Genomic DNA, 18,676 nt, shown 5'->3' on the forward strand with positions numbered 1-18,676 from the left:
AGAGAATAAATACACACGATTCATTATTTTGGTCCTCATAATTAACAGATTTAATGAATTAAATAAAAAAAAATATAGCGAAAGAGAAAGAAAATATATACTAATTAAATATAAAAAAAGATAAATATTTAATTTAATAATTTATAAATGAACGTGCGTAATGAAAAAAAAAACAATATACCACGTGACATGGCGCCGTAGATACAAAATAACCTTTCCAAAGTTAACGACCATATATGAGAAATACCATTAATCGAAAGTTTTTGTGTTTTATACCAAAAGGTAGGTATAGCGAAAAGTTACAATTAAAGGAATTTCAAAAACGATTTTTTGTTTGGCTATTGATAGTTGTATTTGTGACGGCAGTTCTTCAGACCTCCATAATTCACAAGGAGTAGTTAACACCTATTATTTTTTTCTTACTTTTTCATTGCTTTTACACGTTGTTTCTAACGTGAAGAATAAGTTTAGCCAAACTAATTTAGAAATAGGGTATATCAAAGAAACACATATAAAAATGATACCACTATAAAAAACAAATGAAATACTAGATAAAATTGAGCAAACATAATTATCAAAATTACAGAAAAAGATTAAAAAAAAAAAATGGTGAAGTTTGTTGAGTGAAATGAATTATTGAAAGAAAATTAATTGAACTAATAGAAATGTTAAATAAAAAAATGTCACATTTCAATATTTTTTTAATAATTAAATTCTCAGGGTTGTCGAAATTAAAAATTATGTGATTTTTTTTTTATTAGACTTCTTTCGAAGCTTGTTACCTTGAAAAATACATTTAAAACACTGTTTTTTTTTTTAAATAAATTGAAAAATAAACGCAATTAAAAAAATTTAATTGATAATTGAAACTTTAAAAACATATTAAACATTGAAAAATTACTTATCTCACAAATTAACGTCCAATAAAGTAGATCCAGTCTTCATACAGGAATTCGGTTATAATAAATATATCTTTCCCAAACTTAAAAATTAAATTGGGGGGGGAGAGAGAGAGAGAGAGAGAGAGAGAGAGAGTTCTTTAAAATCGCCGGGGAGTGCCGCCTAAAATTTTAAAGAAGTAAATTTTAGGAGTTTAGTGCCTTTCAAAGACGGTTATCATCATTTATTATCATCATTTAATTTCCTTTTTTTCCTCCCCCCACACCTTTCCACGTGGTTCAGTAGTTAACCAGTGCTCCTGTTGCTGTCAGTCAGCTATCTTTACCTAAGTTTTAATTTCTAGTTATGAATAGAATCAGCATTTTTAAAAATTATTTTTTTAGTTGTATATATTGTATTTACTCTTTGAAGTTAAGGAGGGTTAAAAAAAATTGGTGACACCTAGATGGTGACGTAGGCAAAAAAAAAAAAAAAGACACTGCGATTTCGACCCTCACTAATAAAACTGCTCTGAGTGACTAGTTGGTAATTTTTTGTTCCTTTTCTTTTTTATTTTGCTCCTCCAATTTATTTGGATGCTTCATAGTTAAATGTTTTAACATGTTGGTTGTGGTCATGTTAGATGGTTTTATTCCTCGCGATATTTTAATTTGACAGACTTTGCAAATGGCTTTCAACTCATCATCTTCATCAACTTCAAAAAGTTTCCATGCAAGACTTTTTTTGGACTTTGGGCCATATTAGAAAATTCAGTTTATCTGTAAACAAATAATTTACTATTAAATTTTGTTTTAAAGATAGTCACTTATTTGGATAATTAATTGAAAATAATCCGCTAAAAAAGACAAAAAGAAAAAAATATAAAGGGATGGGGCGGTAAATTGTACCAACCGGTAGTTAACATTAAAAACTTATAGAATTTAATTTTTGAAACCAATGTATAAAAGTTTACATAATTAAATGCAAATATGCATTTTCTTTTGAATTTTTTTTTTTTGTTGACTGTGTTCAATTCACACATGGTTGATGCGGTTCAATATTGCTAAACTATAAGTCTTAAGTAAAATTCTATTTATAAATACTTTTTAAAATGAAATTATTTAATTAATCGTAAATATTATTTAGACATAAAAATTAATTGATTATAAAACCTTTTAAAAAAATATATATTAATTTCTTTTTCGTTCGGCAAAAAATTGCGCAAAACACTTAATTTTCAATTTAAAATTCTAGAAAAAAGATTATATTATTCTGCTTTTAATATAATCAAATTCAGGGTTTTATCTTTCTGGAGAAAAAAATAAAAACAAATGGATTTTATTTCAATGAAATTAAAAAAAAAAACTTGAATGAATTGAATTAATTACCCTTAAATCAACGAAGGGGTTATTTAATAACTTTAGGTTTGGAAGAGATAGGTATGGGGTCGATTTTTTTGAAACTTCAAAAGAAACCGACTACTGTCAAAACTTTGCGAAATAATACAACGTGATCAATTTCATTTTAGAGATATTTCTTTCAAAAGCCTTCTTTTGAAAAAAGAAAAAAAGTATATTGTTCTATTAAACCTTTTACTGTTTAAATAATTTGACTTTGCTCGTTTTATTTAAGAAAATATAAGTTGAAAAAGCATTTTCATTCAGTATTAGAAGATTTGTCAGTAAAAAAAAACAATCGCCAAAAAGATAAGCGTTTTTTTATTTTTACTCGCAATGTAGAGCCCTGCATACTTCTTTTCAAATTAACTCTTTTGTAGTTTTGATTACAATAGATCTGAATGAATGAACCTTGTAAGGGAGGGGCACTAAGCATTGCCCTGTTAATAATGAATTTCTTTGGTTTCTTTTTATAACATGCTACATTTCTCTCTTGCGGTTAGAAATATCAGGAATTTTTTTTATTTTTTTCAACATCAGACTAAAAGAATCGTAATGAAGGAATCGGAAAATTAAGGTATTTTTTAACGATGCGATTCCGATTCCGATACCTCCCAAAATACACGATTCTTACGATTAACGATTCCGATTAATCGTCCCACCACTAATTATTACTGCTGTCACCCATGCTCGTCCTCTCTCTTTCTCTATAAACTTAATCACTACAGACAAATTGAAATATCTTTATAAAACAATAAATAGTTACACATAAAATTTGCGACCATACAACTTTACACATTTGTACAGATGTATGGATTGTTACAATTTTTTTAAAAAGCTTACATCAAAACGTTATTTTAAAAAAAAAAGTGTTTCCCAAAAGTCCATTTCTTTCTTCTTCTTTTTTTTTTTTTTTTTTTTTTTAGCAATAACACGCTTTTTTTTTTCTTTAAATTGAATAAACTCAAATCAAGCATTATTGAAAAGAGCATGAAAAAAAACAAAGAAATAATATCTTTAGTTTTTAAAATCGGCCCATTAGAATTGAAGGATCATTCAAAGTATCAAAAAATACATGGTTCACTGGACATTTTGTCTGAAATCACTTCTATTCAAATGCATATAAGCTTGTGACTGAAAATGGTAGGAAATTTGCACAATTTACAGACCAACCCATCTTTAAAAAGTTGTATCTTCAGATCTTTTTAAGATATGATGAAATTTTGATAATAATATAATACTATAAAGGTTCAGTTGGCTTTATTTACGACAATCTCACTTGGTAACTTACAAACTAATTAGCATATTTCAGTTTCCTTTTAACGACTTAGAGTAGAAACATCATCAAAGCAGCTAAGAAAAATGGTAAGTAAGGCTTTATCATCATAGGAAGTAGTATTCCGATCAACATTATCATTTGTCATTATCACATTAAAAATCGAAGATGGTGACCAGGAAGTCCAAGATGGTCACCACAACACAATTCATAGAAATTATTAATAAAATATGGCTTGTAGCATATCAAATGAAAGGAAATTTTGTGCAGATTACAATTATGTTTTAAGTTCATTAAACTAATTAAGATAATTAAATTTCATTTTAACGGCTTCAAGTTGCCATGATAATTATCTAGTGGGTTTCTGCCACTATTTTGTATAATTTTTTATTTAAGTCATTGTCAAGACTTCCAAAGATTTCAAGAAACATCACAGTCTTGTTTTTATGTAATGCTCAACACTACTTGTTTTTCGAACAGAATAAATATTTACAACACCGAAAATTTATTGAGTTAGGTAGAAGAATAACTTATGTCCTTGGTAATATTTTATATATTTGTTGTATATTTGTTTTTTGACCACTTTTTCATACCTCTGTGGATTATAAAATAAACCCAATAAATGTTATCATAGGCAAGGTAAGTTATTCTTTTACTTAACTGGGTGAGTGGTTTATGTATTTTAATTTGTTTAAAAGCGTTTTTTACCTAAGTAAAAAAAGTGGTGTTGAGTGGAGTCGTTTGAATTAAAATTAAAAAAAAAACAATTTTTAATAAAATAAAACAAAATTACAGGGCTATTTTTGTAATACTATTTTCAAGTTAAATTCAAGTTTTATGATATCCTTTTTTATTACATTGTTAGGTGAAAGTGCAGAATAGTTACAAAACACGTTCCACATGTTAAGAATAGGTTTCTAAATAAAGCGTTACAGAAGGTTGTGGGACTCTGTTTTAAATATTTACCAAGATTCAGAAAATCAACTAATTTTAATGAAATTTCCAGTATTTATTAACAGTGACAGAATATCATTTTATACATATTTAGGCTATTTTGACTTATAGCATTCGAAAAAAAAATAGTGGCCGAAATCACCTGGTAAATCCAAATTGCAAAATATGAAATGAAACACGCGTTCTGGCTATTGAAAGAGAATCCTTTATTTAACTGGTATTTTTTTAATTTTTTTTTTTTCGTTGAAAAGGATTTATTGCATAAATCATTTTTTTTTTTTTATCTTCTCCTTTCCAACTATTTATTATGTACGAAAAAGTGGAATAAAAAAATTTTAAAAGCATAAATAAATGTTATAAAAGGCCAGATAAGTTACTCTTCTACCTATCTGAATAAGTTTTTAGTGTTTTTACTCCTTTTAAAACGTTTTAAAAATTACCGCTACTGGACACTTACATACATTTTTTTTTTCTTTTTTTTTTTTTTTTTTACCTAGCCGCAATGTTTTATTTTTTTTTTTTATTCAACTTCTCATTAAATGCAAAATATTTTGGTAAAAGCTAAAAACAACAGCTGATTTTATTTATTTAACTAGCAGGACCCATTAACCAGCGTTGCCCGGTGGTAGCAGGCATCACCCCGTGTAAACATTTAAAGTACAGCTGTTGTAAGTGTCCAGTAGCGGCCATTTCTAAAACGTTTTAAAACGAGTAAAAACACTAAAAACTTATTCAGATAGGTAAAAGAGTAACTTATCTGGCCTTTTATAAGATTTATTTGTTATATATTTTTTTTTTTTTTTTTTACCACTTCTTCGTACGTAATAAATAGTCGGAAAAGAGAAGACGAAAAAAAGAGTTACTCAATAAATCCTTTTCAACGCAAAAAAACCCAAAAAAAAACAGCAGTCAATTTTATTTATTTAATTTTTATTCAAATTCCAGTTAAATGAACAATTCTCTTTCAATAGCTGGAACGCACGTTTCGTTTCATATGCTCGATGTTTCATATTTCGCAATTTTGATTTACCAGGTGATTTCGGCTATTTTTGCCTGCTATTAATCAAAATAGCCTTATTTTTATACAAACTTTCAATACTTGTGCACTTATGTTATCGTGCTGAAATAACGTTATTATTTAGAAATCCAGTCTTAAAATGTATTTTCACCTAACAATTTAATAATAATAAAAATGATACCGTAAAACTTGAATTTAACTTGAAAATAATATTTTTTTTTAAAAAATAGCATGTTAATATAAGGGCATAAGCACCAAACTTTCTTCTATTCAATTTTTTGTTTGAATTGAATTTTTTTTTTTTTTCCGACGCTAAAATAGAACATTACTAAAAATATTCTCTTTCTTTTCATAAAACTGATGTTTTGTAAATAATTAAAAAAAAGTAATAATAAATGTATACCTCATTACGGTAAACAAACATTTTGTTATGAATTTACATGACAGTATCGCACTTGTCATGTTATATGCATTTGTCACTATTTCTGTTGATGTGTCCATAAAAAGATTTAATCCAATTTTTTTCAAATTGTAGGACAAAAGAAATTAATATATTCACTATTTAATAGCGTTTGAACACAGATTCTATCTTATCTTTGTATTACAAAGCGTTAACTTTGACATATTCTAACTGTTGACTGAAAAAACGTACGTGTTGTGTTCAAATTCTGTAGCAAAGACAGTTCTTTTCCCTGATTAGCTAAAACAATTAGAAACATCAACGGGTACAACTTTCGCTTCGAGTGTTTATGTGATCACACCCCGATCACTTATTTGCAAAAAGTGATCTACCGCCAGTGGACATACTATACTGACAGGTTTCATCGTTAATAGTCAGATTTAAATAGCGATTTCTTCAAATATACAAATCACAACAAAAATATTAAAATACCTTTTTAAAGTAAATTTTATTGTGAATCCAGTTATATGAGTTTTATTTTGATGGAGGTAGGAGAAATGTACTTATTACTGATTTAAAAACTATGAATGTCAGATTAAGTAGCAGTGTGTGCCTTGTCCAGCGCTGAATGTTATGATGTCTGTCTGGTATTGCTAATTTTTTGTGGTGCAGAGTGAAAAAGAGAAAGTCCCTTAACCCCTACTTATTTTTTTCATTTTTTCTTATTTTTTTTTTTTTTCACTCTTTGGTTCTTCTTATACTTTTTTGTTCTTTCTTTTCTTGATCACTATTTTAGAACAAAAACTCTTCCCCCAATGTGTCTTTTTTTCAGGATGTCTGTTTTTTCTTGGTTGACTTTATCAGTCTCCTCATTCATCCATATTCTCTTCTTTTTATTTTTTTTGATTCTTTTTTATGTTTGTTTGGTTGTTCCTTCTTTCTTTTATTGTTTTTGGCTTCTTAGAATCAATCTGATGGTCTAGCACACCATTCTATAAGCATGCCACTCATTAATGATCGCCTTCTCCCCCAAAATACAATGAACTTTTAGTACTGATGATTGCCGAGGGTATATATATATACTGGCTTACAAGTTGTATTCAAACACAGATATTAAAAGCATCAACACATATACATTTGACTTATGTGTACTGTTGGGGCATTGCTGCTAACATATATATATCTGAGTCCCATCTTTCAAATTCAGAATCACAGCTAAGAGTAACTCAACAGGCCTTTTGAACTTGTCTGCTCATCTCAAACAACTCTAACATCCCCTCATCTACTTCGTGTCCTAAATATATCTGCTTTTGACTGGAATTTTACATCACCACATAGCTATCCAAAAGAATTGTCATAGGTGTAATTTTGTTTAGAGAGTTCAAGAGATTAGTTGGCCTTTTTATTTTTGTTCATGTATCCTTTTCGTCATTGTGAACTACATTCTAACTTTTTCCGACTGTCCTGACTATGGATCAGTGTTAGTCAGTTTGTAGGATCACAGTGTAACCAATTTTTTCTTAGTTTTTTTGAGATATGGATTGGGGGTGTATTTATTTGGAAGGAGGGATTTTTATTTTATGCTTCATCATATTTAAGGATATCAAAATTCACACTGAATGATCAGGAATTTACCTACATCTAATATGAAGCAAATATTGATCTTGCATAAAACAAGAACGGACTCAAAAACAAAAGCAAGCATCCAGCTTACATCAAATTGAGGGCAAGTCTTTAAAATTTAAACAAATTCCTTCCTAAGGGAAAGATAAAACCCAAAAGCTATTTTTTCTTTTCATAAATGTGAAAGAATACTTTAATTAAAAACAACTCCCTGGACTTTCTTGCAAAAAAAAAAAAAAAAAATAGAATAAAATAAAACTAAGGCAATGTTGGATCCTTTCCTTTTTTTTTTTTTTATTTGCATCACATTTTTCATTCTACATCATTTATTCTTATGAAAAGTACATCATCTAATATATAAAATTATCTTGTCAGATTTTTTTCGTTAATGTCCAACAACATCCATCAAAAATGCCCAATTTTTTTTTCTTGGACTGTGTTCTTTTGCATTAAAGTGTATTTCACTTTAGTTTCTTTAAAAAAATATTTATTCTAGCTCAGAACATTGTTAAACTGGAGCCATTTTTATCTAATCACCTTCACAGCATCATTTGTATACATTAATAAAAAGAAAAATTCTATATTTTCTGTGCCAGATTTCAAATTTGTTTTAAATTGACCTATTTATTTCGTATTACTTGCATATGTTATTATTAGTTAGAATAGTTTACTTTTTAGATCTATCTACACTGTTAATGAAATGTAAGTGTCCTTTGGAATTTGTGTATAAGAAATTTTAAAAAGACAAATTAAAAAAAAAAATGTTCATAACTGGGTTAAAAAATTTTAAAGAGTAAACTTTCAAATTCTTTTGTAACGCATACAAAATGTATATTGTTCATTAAAGTGATGCTTTTATTTTTATAATTATTTTATTTTAAGATAACTTTGAACATTTTCTTTTACACTATTGCATGTTCTAGTAAAAGAAACATTTGAATAATAAATAAAAAAATAGTTGCATGTCTCATATTAACATAAAACAGTGTTGTATTAAATCAAAAAATTCCATATTAAAATAATTTTTAATATTCGAAATGAGTAATGAAAATTATAAATGAAATGCAGAATATTCAGTGTAGCTTAATCGCCATATATATTTTATAAATTACTATATATATATATATATATATATATATATATATATATATATATATATATAGTAGCATTCGTGTGTCTGTGTGTACAACTCTCCTATAGCCTACACCAGTGAACCGATCATGACCCATGACCAAACCTGGCATGATGATGGTCTCGCACCTAGGGATGGTACACACCATTTTCCCAGATAAAGGTCAAGGTAATAGTCTATGTATATATACTCTCTTACATCCCATACTACTGGACTGATCATGACCAAACCTGACATGATGATGGTCTTTAATTTAAGAATGGTGCATACTATTTTTCAAGGTTAAGGTTAGAACTTTGCTGTATGCTTGGGTACCTGCAAAGTATGTATGTATAATCATTTATTATTATAAGTAATTATATATGTATGTATGTTTGTGCATATATATATATATACTCATTATTATAAGTAATCCTCGTTTTTGTATGCCATTCCAGTTTACTCCCCACCTCACTCGAAGGAAGATAAGAACATAAAAGATAACTCAATTAGATTTATTTGTTTAAATTGATCATTTTAAATAAATTTAATTTATTAGGTTGAAAAACGTTATATTTATTTCTTATAAAAAGATGCAATGGTCTTGTATTTTCAGTTTTGTTCTAGAACAGGCCAGAAGTTTGTATTATGATAATGAATGAAAATTGGTTAAATCATTTTTAACATTTTAAGATACAACTTATAACAGTATCTTATTGTATCCTGTATTTTATGTTGCTTTTTTTTTTTTTGTATGAAAACATCTTTTATTTGTATATGTAAATATTTTATCTGCATAAATGTAAAGTAAATGTCAACAGTATTTAGCAACTAACCGATATACTTTCTCAACACTATCATCATGTCTGTACTATTGGTTCTATGTAATTTAATATTACCTGCTGCATAGTTAACCAGTTATTGTCAACTAAATTGGCTTCATTGGTGAGTCTGGTGGCTAGATATGAAGCAGGATAAACCAAAGAAACATCGAAAAGGTAGATGAATCCACTTGTAGGGTTAATGTCCATTTGGACTATAACAGTATTAACATGATTAACCATGCATGAAAGCTGATCTTTGCTTGGTAAATTAAAGTTCTGGCTAGAAATTCCACTAGAGGATTCGTCTCCGCCTTAATGGGCAAGAAGACGTGTGAATACCTGTTAGTATTGGATATAGAAATGTATTATGATTTGATGCAACCGATATTGAAGAATGAGAGAAAAATATGACACAACTGAGCAGAAATGATAAATTTCATGTTTGAGTTGGTTCTTGAATTGTATCCGTTTTGTTTTTTCAAATCTTTTTGCAACATTTTATCCAATTTGTTCTATCTACAAGCTTGGCTTTCTCATTTTTTTTTTTATGCAAAAATTTTTTTAATTCTTCAAAACTACAGAATTCTTTAAATAATACATATGTAAGTCTTTGTTGAAATTCCTCTTTTCATTCTATTAATCACAAATGGAACTTCAGCCATATTTTTGTCCTTTTCCACCTAGAGGAATTGTGAAATGAAGATGAATATATCTGTCATTTAGGAATAAACTTTTTGATTTAAAATGATTACAAACAACAAGAAAATTAGTATCAACATATCACTTCCATTAAACCTAAATAAGTTGAAGATTTGGATCAAATGCATTGAAGACTCCTCAGAATGAACAACTAAAAAAGACATTTTAACACCAATTTTTATTACTTTTGACTTTTGGTTTTATAAATATTTTTATTGCAAAAGAATATTTAAAAATAGTTTTCAATCCAATCTAATATTTTGTTTAAATATTAAAAAGATATTTTATAAAACATTGCATTTAATGATAAATATTTTTAAAAGTTTGAAAGTGTGTATAAAAATGTTTGTAAATGTACTTTTAGGTAAAAAAAAATTTTGTAAATAACTCCCCTCTTTTTTTTTTTTTTTTTTTTTTTTTTTTTTTTTTTTTGTAGCTAAAAATCTGTGATAAGAATAATAAATGTGTGTATATGCTGTATTGTTCACAATTCAAATGGAATTTTTTTTTTTTTAAAGCAATGGTGCTAATGTATAATTCACTTTGTATTTTTGCATTCCATTGGTATTCTGTATTTTTGAATCTACTTGTATCAGATTTTTTTATGTAATTGAAATGTTTTCAATTTTAATTATTTTTTTGATATTTTATCAGTTTTTCAGCATGGATTCTAACTACTGATAAAAAACCTTTTTTAATTGTTTTTTTTCATAAAAATAGAAAACTATACCTGAATTTAATAAAAAACAAAATTCAATAGTGTCTATAAATATAAACTATTTTAATTAGTTTGCTTAAGTGAAATATTTATTTTTTATATTATTTAATATTTGCTTCTGCACAATTTCTCCTTGCATTTATTTTCAGCATTCACTCCAGTGGATTCCATGGATTTGGTATTATCTAGCTTTAACATTCACTAAAACATTCAATGGTAAGTTAAATATCTATGGCTTTCAATTCTCAGGTCTGCAATGACTTAGTGAGTCATTGTTCTTATGTTTTAATAGATTTCTCATGCATTATTTCATTTTTTTATGAGAAAGATTGAATGACTGAAAGTAATTCCTTCATTTGATATTTTGAATTGAATTACTATTAATCTAATAATATCTCATCTTTTAATCTTTATTTTTAATCAAGATCAATTTTTTTTACCCTTTTTATATTTTTGTTTGTCTACTTTTTTTTTTATTATAGCTGCTGATTCTTGTGGAGAGAAATTAGCCTGGTTCTTTGGTATCACCTCCCCCAAGTATCAATCAGCTATTGATGAATATTATCGAGCTAAGCGTTTGGTAAGTCAATTCTCTAATTTGTGTTTTCCAACTCAAATAATGAAGCTTTAATGATTATATGAATTTATAGCATTAGAAAGGCAAGCTGAAATTCACTCCCAATATATTGGACAAATGCACAAATTTTGTCAGCCATGAACTCCTACTTCTTTTGCTATAAAGGAAATAGTAGTGTGTCTAATGAATTGTTCAACATAAAATAACCCACAAATGGTTTTAGAAATTCTTTTATCTATCTGCAAATATACCCGGTGAACCAAGTGCAAGAGTGAATCTTAAAAAGATCTCTCTGTTGAAATGTATGAGATAGCAGGTGAATATCTGGCATTCGGTAGGATGCCCCAGCTCCAGCTAGAACAAAATAAGAAACTTTTTAAAAAATGGTATGGTGTAAAAATAAAACATCAAATTAAAGAAATTCCTCTCATCACCCTCTTATATTTCCTTTACGAAAAGACTATTGCTGTTCATATAAAACCTATAGAAGCGGAATCTTTCTGATAGAGTAGAAAGTTTTGATGTCATTGAAATCTAACTGGTTAGCAAGTGTCTTTCAGCCAATTTTAAGCTATGGTTTCCTTTTTAATCATTTTTCATATGAAAAGTTAAATTTTATAATTTACTTCTCTCCAAATCAATCATTACTAATTGAACCTTGTCAAAAAGATACCAACTGCATCCTCCTACAAAGGTGCATCACTGTTATCTTGAATGGTAACTTGTGAAGACTAGGAGTTTGAAGATCCTGATCCATGGATTGATTATATGAATCTCAACACACCACTTCCATATTAACTAAGATGGAAGATCAGAAGACTGGATTTGATCCATGCCAAGCATTATTAGATCTACAATTGCAAATAGTAATCTGAATAGTATCAAAACACATTGGGCTTATTTAATTCAATGCGGCAACAAACTATCTTCAAATACCTTTATTTTTATATATATATATATATATATATATATATATATATATATATATATATATATATACTAGACTACCCGTGACCCGTTGGGTCAGCATGTTAAATTAGTTATGGAATTCATGTATGAGCATGACACTTGTGACGTAAAGAAAATAGTTTTTTTGACATAACAGAAACATTTCTATGAAAATATATTAAAATGAAAAATCACAGACGGATCACTCAAACGTGAAAAAAAAATCCTCCTTATTCGTGTAAAGTTAGCTATTTTTCCGAATAATCGCTCAAAAATCGAAACATGATTAAACATGATTTTCCTACGAATCGAATGCAGACAAAAGTCATTTAGCAGCAAAATGCATATGAACCTACCGATGAGAAATATAAGAATGAAAAACCCATATTGGAAACCTTCAATCAAGTTAAAATCTAAAAATAATAATTAATAAAACCTGAAGCAAAAAAATAAAACCTAAATAAATAAAATAAAATAAAACTAATATTGAAGCAGATTAGTAAATGTGTCAACAAATTCACTGTTCTCACACAACTATTTTGTATCTAGAAATGTAAATAAAAAAAGGAAGGAAGGAAATGGGACGGATAGAGAGTAGTAGTAGTAGTCTTGGCTTTACTACAATTGTTCTTATGTTTGTCAACGGGTTAAAGTTGTTTGGTTGTAAGAAAATAGCGACGGTATAGTTGTAATAAAGAATAGTTGCAAAACACCCCCACTCTTCCCATGTTAAATAATAATTTCGAAATAATAACGTTAATATTTCAGTGCGCAGGTCAAAACCTGCAAAAGAAGCGATTTATGTTTATTTGTTTACGTTGTTATAGGTTAATGCTTATGCGTGCATGCGCAATCAGATGTTGTAAACTGGAAAGTGGGTTACATCACTCGTTACATGGTCATTTGAGTTTTATAATTATATAGATATATACTAATTGTCAAGCATTTAATCATATCTATAATTTTTTGCATAGTTATTTTATGAATAGTTTCTAATAAATTAATATTTTGTATGATTCATTTTCTTATGCACAATAGTTTTGTTGGTGGTGGGAGTAATAGTAATATTTAAGTAATTTAATAAAAAAAGATGACATTCAAAATGAAAACTCCTGGGTCGATTATTTTTAAGTTCATACTTACAGATACATTTACACACACCAATAACTTAGATTACTTTGGAATAATTACTTTAAAAAATAACCTTTTTATTGAACAGAATGACTGCCAAAGTTTTTCAACTAATTTTAAAATATTTGCTGTACTGTGTGATGATTATTACATTTGTCATGAAAAAGGAAGCCGCTCTCCCCCTTCTCTTATTTTTCTAAATTACATAAATAGATTTCTATTTTTGGTCAATCTTTAATAATAAATGTGAAAATGACGTAGTAACCATTGCAAATAACTCTTGAGGGGAAAATATATTTGTTTTATTTGATAAATATTTCATTTTTTTTTTTTTTTTTTTTTTTTACATTTTGTACTCAGCATTTTGATTAATTTCTTTATTTACAGGAAGATAAGGAAAAAGCTGAAGATAATTCTTTGCAAAGTGTTCAAACTGGAGAAATGGCTGCAGTGACCACTGCTCCTCAAGCAAATGAGCCATTGCCTTATGTTGTGTCAGAGCCAGTTCCAAAGCAAGATTATCAAAATCTCGACAAATATTAAGCCTCTTTTTCATCTTCATCTTACTCATGCACACAGATGGACATCTTTACTATTTATATTTACACGCTTTTAATATTTATAAAAATGAATATTCAATTGAAACTATGACCCAACTCAGTTTTGCCTCTTAAATAGTGAATGTAAATTTACTATTTAACACGGAAACATATTGAACATAAGCTTTGTAAACCACAGAGCTCTTATTGAAATCAAGGTTTGAATATTATCATATTGTAAAACAAATATTTTGATGGTAAGATTCTCAAGTTTTTAACAAAATTAAATATACTTTATTTTTGCTACCCTCTCCTATTTATTAGTTTTTAAAATTTACTAAACACTATGGAGGTTACAGTTTCTTTCAATTTATGCTAACCCCAGAGGAAGGTGATCTATGCTAGATTTATATGCAATATCTAAATTAAATGTAAAAAAAAAATATTCTTAGTTAAAATTGCAAATAAATGAAATATGATACAAATCTAAAGAATGTTTTATTGTAATGGATATTATGTCTGTAACCAAAAATATGTCACAATTTCACTAGATTTTTTTTTAATGCTTACCCCTTTTCTCAGATGATTTTATTTTTAAAATCAAATTATCAAGAAATAATATCACCAATTATTTATGTTGTTAATATATTGATTTTGTTTTATAATTTTATCAAATGATTTAGTATGATTTCTAATTTTGTTTCATTTTATAGACATTCAAAATAATTTTGTGGCCAAATCTCAAAGTAAATAAATGAAAGCAAAAAACCTTAATTTTCTTGTTTAAATATACATAGAAAATTCTATATCTGAGATGGTTTAAAAGAAAAAGAAAGACATATTTCTGCTCATGTATATAATCACAACTGAATGTCTGTATTTATGGACCACGTGAAGAGACAAAAAGTAATTTCTGTTCTTTATTGATATTAGTGCTACTTTTGCTAAAGCCGCCTCAATTTGGTGAGAGACACATTAAATATGGTAGATCTAAATATGAAATGAATCTTTGATGAAAGAAATCAACTTCTAAATCCTCGACTTGTAAATTAGCTCATTTTTCTTTATGACGATTAATTAGATACGTTCCAGTTGATGAGTCTTTATTCTATTTTCTACCTCGTTTTCATTTCTTCTGTGAAAATGAAAAAAGTTGCTATGAAAATGTTGTGTAAAATTTCCTTTTTTTTTTTTTTTTTTTTTTTTTTTCAAATGTTTCATTGAAAACCTGAGAAATTATCTTTCAATATTTGTTGAAACATTAATTTGTTGGAAAACTAATGCGTAGTTAATCGATAAACAAGTTTTGTTTTATTGCATAATTTGTTGATAATTTACATTTTTTGATGGATCATCTGTAGTTTTCTGAAATGTACTACAACATTCCTTTCCCTTCATCTTATCAGCATCAATATTGACAAAGAGATTCTTCCTATTAACAAAAATGTTTTGTTTAATTTGACCCCCCCCTCTTCCATCTTTCTGTTGACAAAGATTCTCTGTTCACTTTGACCTTTGTCTTCCTATTCACATCCAAATTAATGATTTTTGTTACATTAACTTGTAAACTTTTCAGTAGAAACTGTAAATTTTCCAATATCATTTCTGCTTTAATAATTGTGTTTAAAAAATCTCAAAATAATCCATTCGGTTTCCAAATACACTATTCATATATTGAGTAAACGATGCCATCAATTACAAATACTACAATTCCCTCAGCCTATAAATTATCTGATCCATGGAGTTTTGCATTGCTGGGGCTCCTTACTTGAAATAATATTTGGATTTTAAATTTCCAATGATAATAAATGTAATCATATATTCGAAGAGAAAGTTCTTAGCAAGAAAATGAATAAAAGATTTGAGGTAAGAAGTGGTGAGGGGAGTATTATTGAATTAATGTTTGTCTTCAATCTGACAAAATCATTTATCTTGAAAAATGACACTCATAAGCAATGTGGTAAAGATCTTCAATTTCCTAATACAAAAATAACCCAATAAGGACAAAATACAGATTTTGATTCCCTTAAAAACAAAAAAACAATCTCTTTATTTCTCAATCGTGTTTTTTAATTTGATATATACAATATTTTTTAATGATTTCAAACTGCATGCAATAAAAGTCTGGAGGTAGATGAAAGATGATTTGAAATAGCCATATATTATCTTTAATCCCTGCAACAAATTCTAAAATTAACTTTTCCAGAAATAAAAAACGTCTATTCTAGTCTGAAACACAATTATTGTTTTAGGCAGTCAATTCTTACATAGATGCTTGGCATTGTTCTTAAATCTAAGTCTACAGAAAAGTCATAGCAGATGAACAAGAAATACCTCCTTCCTCTAGAAAAAACAAGATGCTTTGATGATAGCTTTTTGTCGCAGAGCTGTTAAATTTCTTCTCTTTATTTTTAATGTAATGTGATATGATTGGCACTTACGTGTGAACATCCCAAAACTGATTCCCTTCTTTGACTTAAAATGATCAAAAATCGTTTATATTTTCATCATAATTCTCTTTTCTGTAATAATGAATTTGAAAATCTCTTGATCTACTAAAAATGTAAAAGGGTGAAGATGAAACATCAAGTGATGACCTCAGTTGATGTGGATTTGGAATTGGTATCTTTTAAGAGATTTTGGCAGCAGCAACATCAAATGTTTGGAAAAAAAAAAAGAACCCAAAAAATAGTCAGACATTTCTGTTTCAATCTTTTGGTAATTGTTTTATCAATGCATTGTGGCCTGAGGCTCTTCATAACTTGGCAATATAAACTGCTGTTTTAATATCAAATCTTTAAAAATGTGCCATTTTAGACATTTCTTTATCTATTCAGATTCTTCCATATTTTAATGCAAATTTCCTATTACATGTCAAGAATATGAATAATTTATATTGACTAAAGTTTGTTTGAATAAAAAAAAAATTCAGACAGCTTTTGAGCATTAACGTCAAGCCAAGTGACTTTAAGTTTCTTTTCTATTGTTTTTGTGATCATGGTCATATTCCAGAACTTTTAAAAACAAAACAAATAAAAACAATTTTCTCTAATTTCATTCGATACATCTAGTCTTCCGTATTGGTTACTTCAAAACAAGCTTCAAACTCTGCTCGTCAGCTTCAACATTTTGTAACATCAACTTTACATTGTTATTTCGAATTGACAACAAAATCACTTTATAAAACACATGATAATCTTTTTTGTAAACTTTAATGCTGATGTTTTGTTTATAAAAACTGTTCCTTAATAAAAAAAAAAAGAAATCTTTGAAATATCTTTTTCCTTTATTATTTCACTTGTATTTTCCATTAAAAAAAAAAAATATGTTCCTTCTTACCCTATGGACCATCTTCATTTGTGGATGCTGTCAGCACATCCATAAGTATTGTACAAAATCTGTTTAAAAATTAGTTTTATGTTGAAATGGTTAAGTGATAACAAAATGGCTTCATAAAAGAAAGTTATCCTATCAGATTCAACAAAATGTATTATGAAGGACAACTTAAGAAACTAAAACGATTAACATTACTGCAAAACAGTAAATCTAAATATTGTTTCTATATTATAAAAGCATAGATATTCAAAATTGCTTCTGCAATATTTTGGTCTTCTGAACGAATACTGCATTGTTTTACAACAGAACACAATGAAACAATGATTTTCTTCAAGCTTTGACTAATCCATCCACTGTTGGCCTAAGATATCACTCACTTTATTCTTCTTGTTTGCAAGAAAACTAAAACGGATTTACCATTTCTTCCCCAAACAAAATACATTTTGGATTCCCCCTCCTCATTATTTTTATTTTTTTTTTTTTTAAGAAATTTAAACTAAATGACTCTTACACATAATTTTTCTTTTGAAACTCTTATAGTTTTATTTATTTCAATTATGTGTTTTATCAAAACTGAAGAGTGAAAATATGATGCTTTATTTGTTTCAAACAAATTCATGTTTATGTCACTTAAAATTCATTTACATTAACAATACACATGAAAGTATTTAAGTGGCTTAAAATATCTCAATAATGGCATACATAGAAAGAGCTAAGAAAGAATCCTTTTAAATTTTTAAAATCCAATTAAAATTAAGGAAGTTATGAAAATTTTTGTGCTTTGCATGTTTGGATATTTTTCCCTCTTTAAGACCATATGCATTTTGTCACATTTTTTTTACACTACTTTTTCAGTAAAAATGCTATATTTTTGTTAAAACACAAGATTAAGCAATGATATTTACCATATAAGTGTATTTTTGTACAAGGAATCAGAATATGTCACTGAAAATCTCCAGAAATTAAGTTTTTTAAATAATATGCAGTAAATTGTAATGCATTTTATGTACAAGAAACTGAAATTTAAATCTAGGACTATTTTAAAATGAATATATTGCAATATTTCTTTAGTATTATTGTAGATTAACACCCTCCATCACCCCATTTCCATCTGACCATCTCTCCCAAATGATTCTACCTTTTTAGGCAATTACATATGAACATACTGAAAAACTTTAACGAAAGATAAACAAAAATTATTTTAGAATTTAATGTAAAATGATTCATTTTGGGCCATTTTAGGGCA

General features: G+C 27.6%; 1 protein-coding gene across 4 annotated transcripts in view; it reads left to right on the plus strand.

The window, feature by feature from the left end:
- The window catches only part of LOC145252674 (protein FAM177A1-like), a 96,596-nt gene extending 79,228 nt beyond the window's left edge, over positions 1 to 17,368 (plus strand). For all 4 annotated transcript variants that reach the window (XM_080112467.1, XM_080112468.1, XM_080112465.1 and 1 more), the window contains 3 exons: positions 11,049 to 11,115; positions 11,382 to 11,479; positions 13,943 to 17,368. In XM_080112467.1, coding sequence (XP_079968593.1) covers positions 11,049 to 11,115; positions 11,382 to 11,479; positions 13,943 to 14,098 — 321 coding nt within the window. In that variant the 3' untranslated portion in view covers positions 14,099 to 17,368. The remainder of the gene's footprint in view (positions 1 to 11,048; positions 11,116 to 11,381; positions 11,480 to 13,942) is intronic.
- The last annotated feature ends 1,308 nt before the right edge of the window (positions 17,369 to 18,676 follow it).

This window comes from Euprymna scolopes, chromosome 29, assembly GCF_053919585.1.
Source record: "Euprymna scolopes isolate OS-2025 chromosome 29, ASM5391958v1, whole genome shotgun sequence".
NCBI lineage: Eukaryota > Metazoa > Mollusca > Cephalopoda > Sepiida > Sepiolidae > Euprymna > Euprymna scolopes.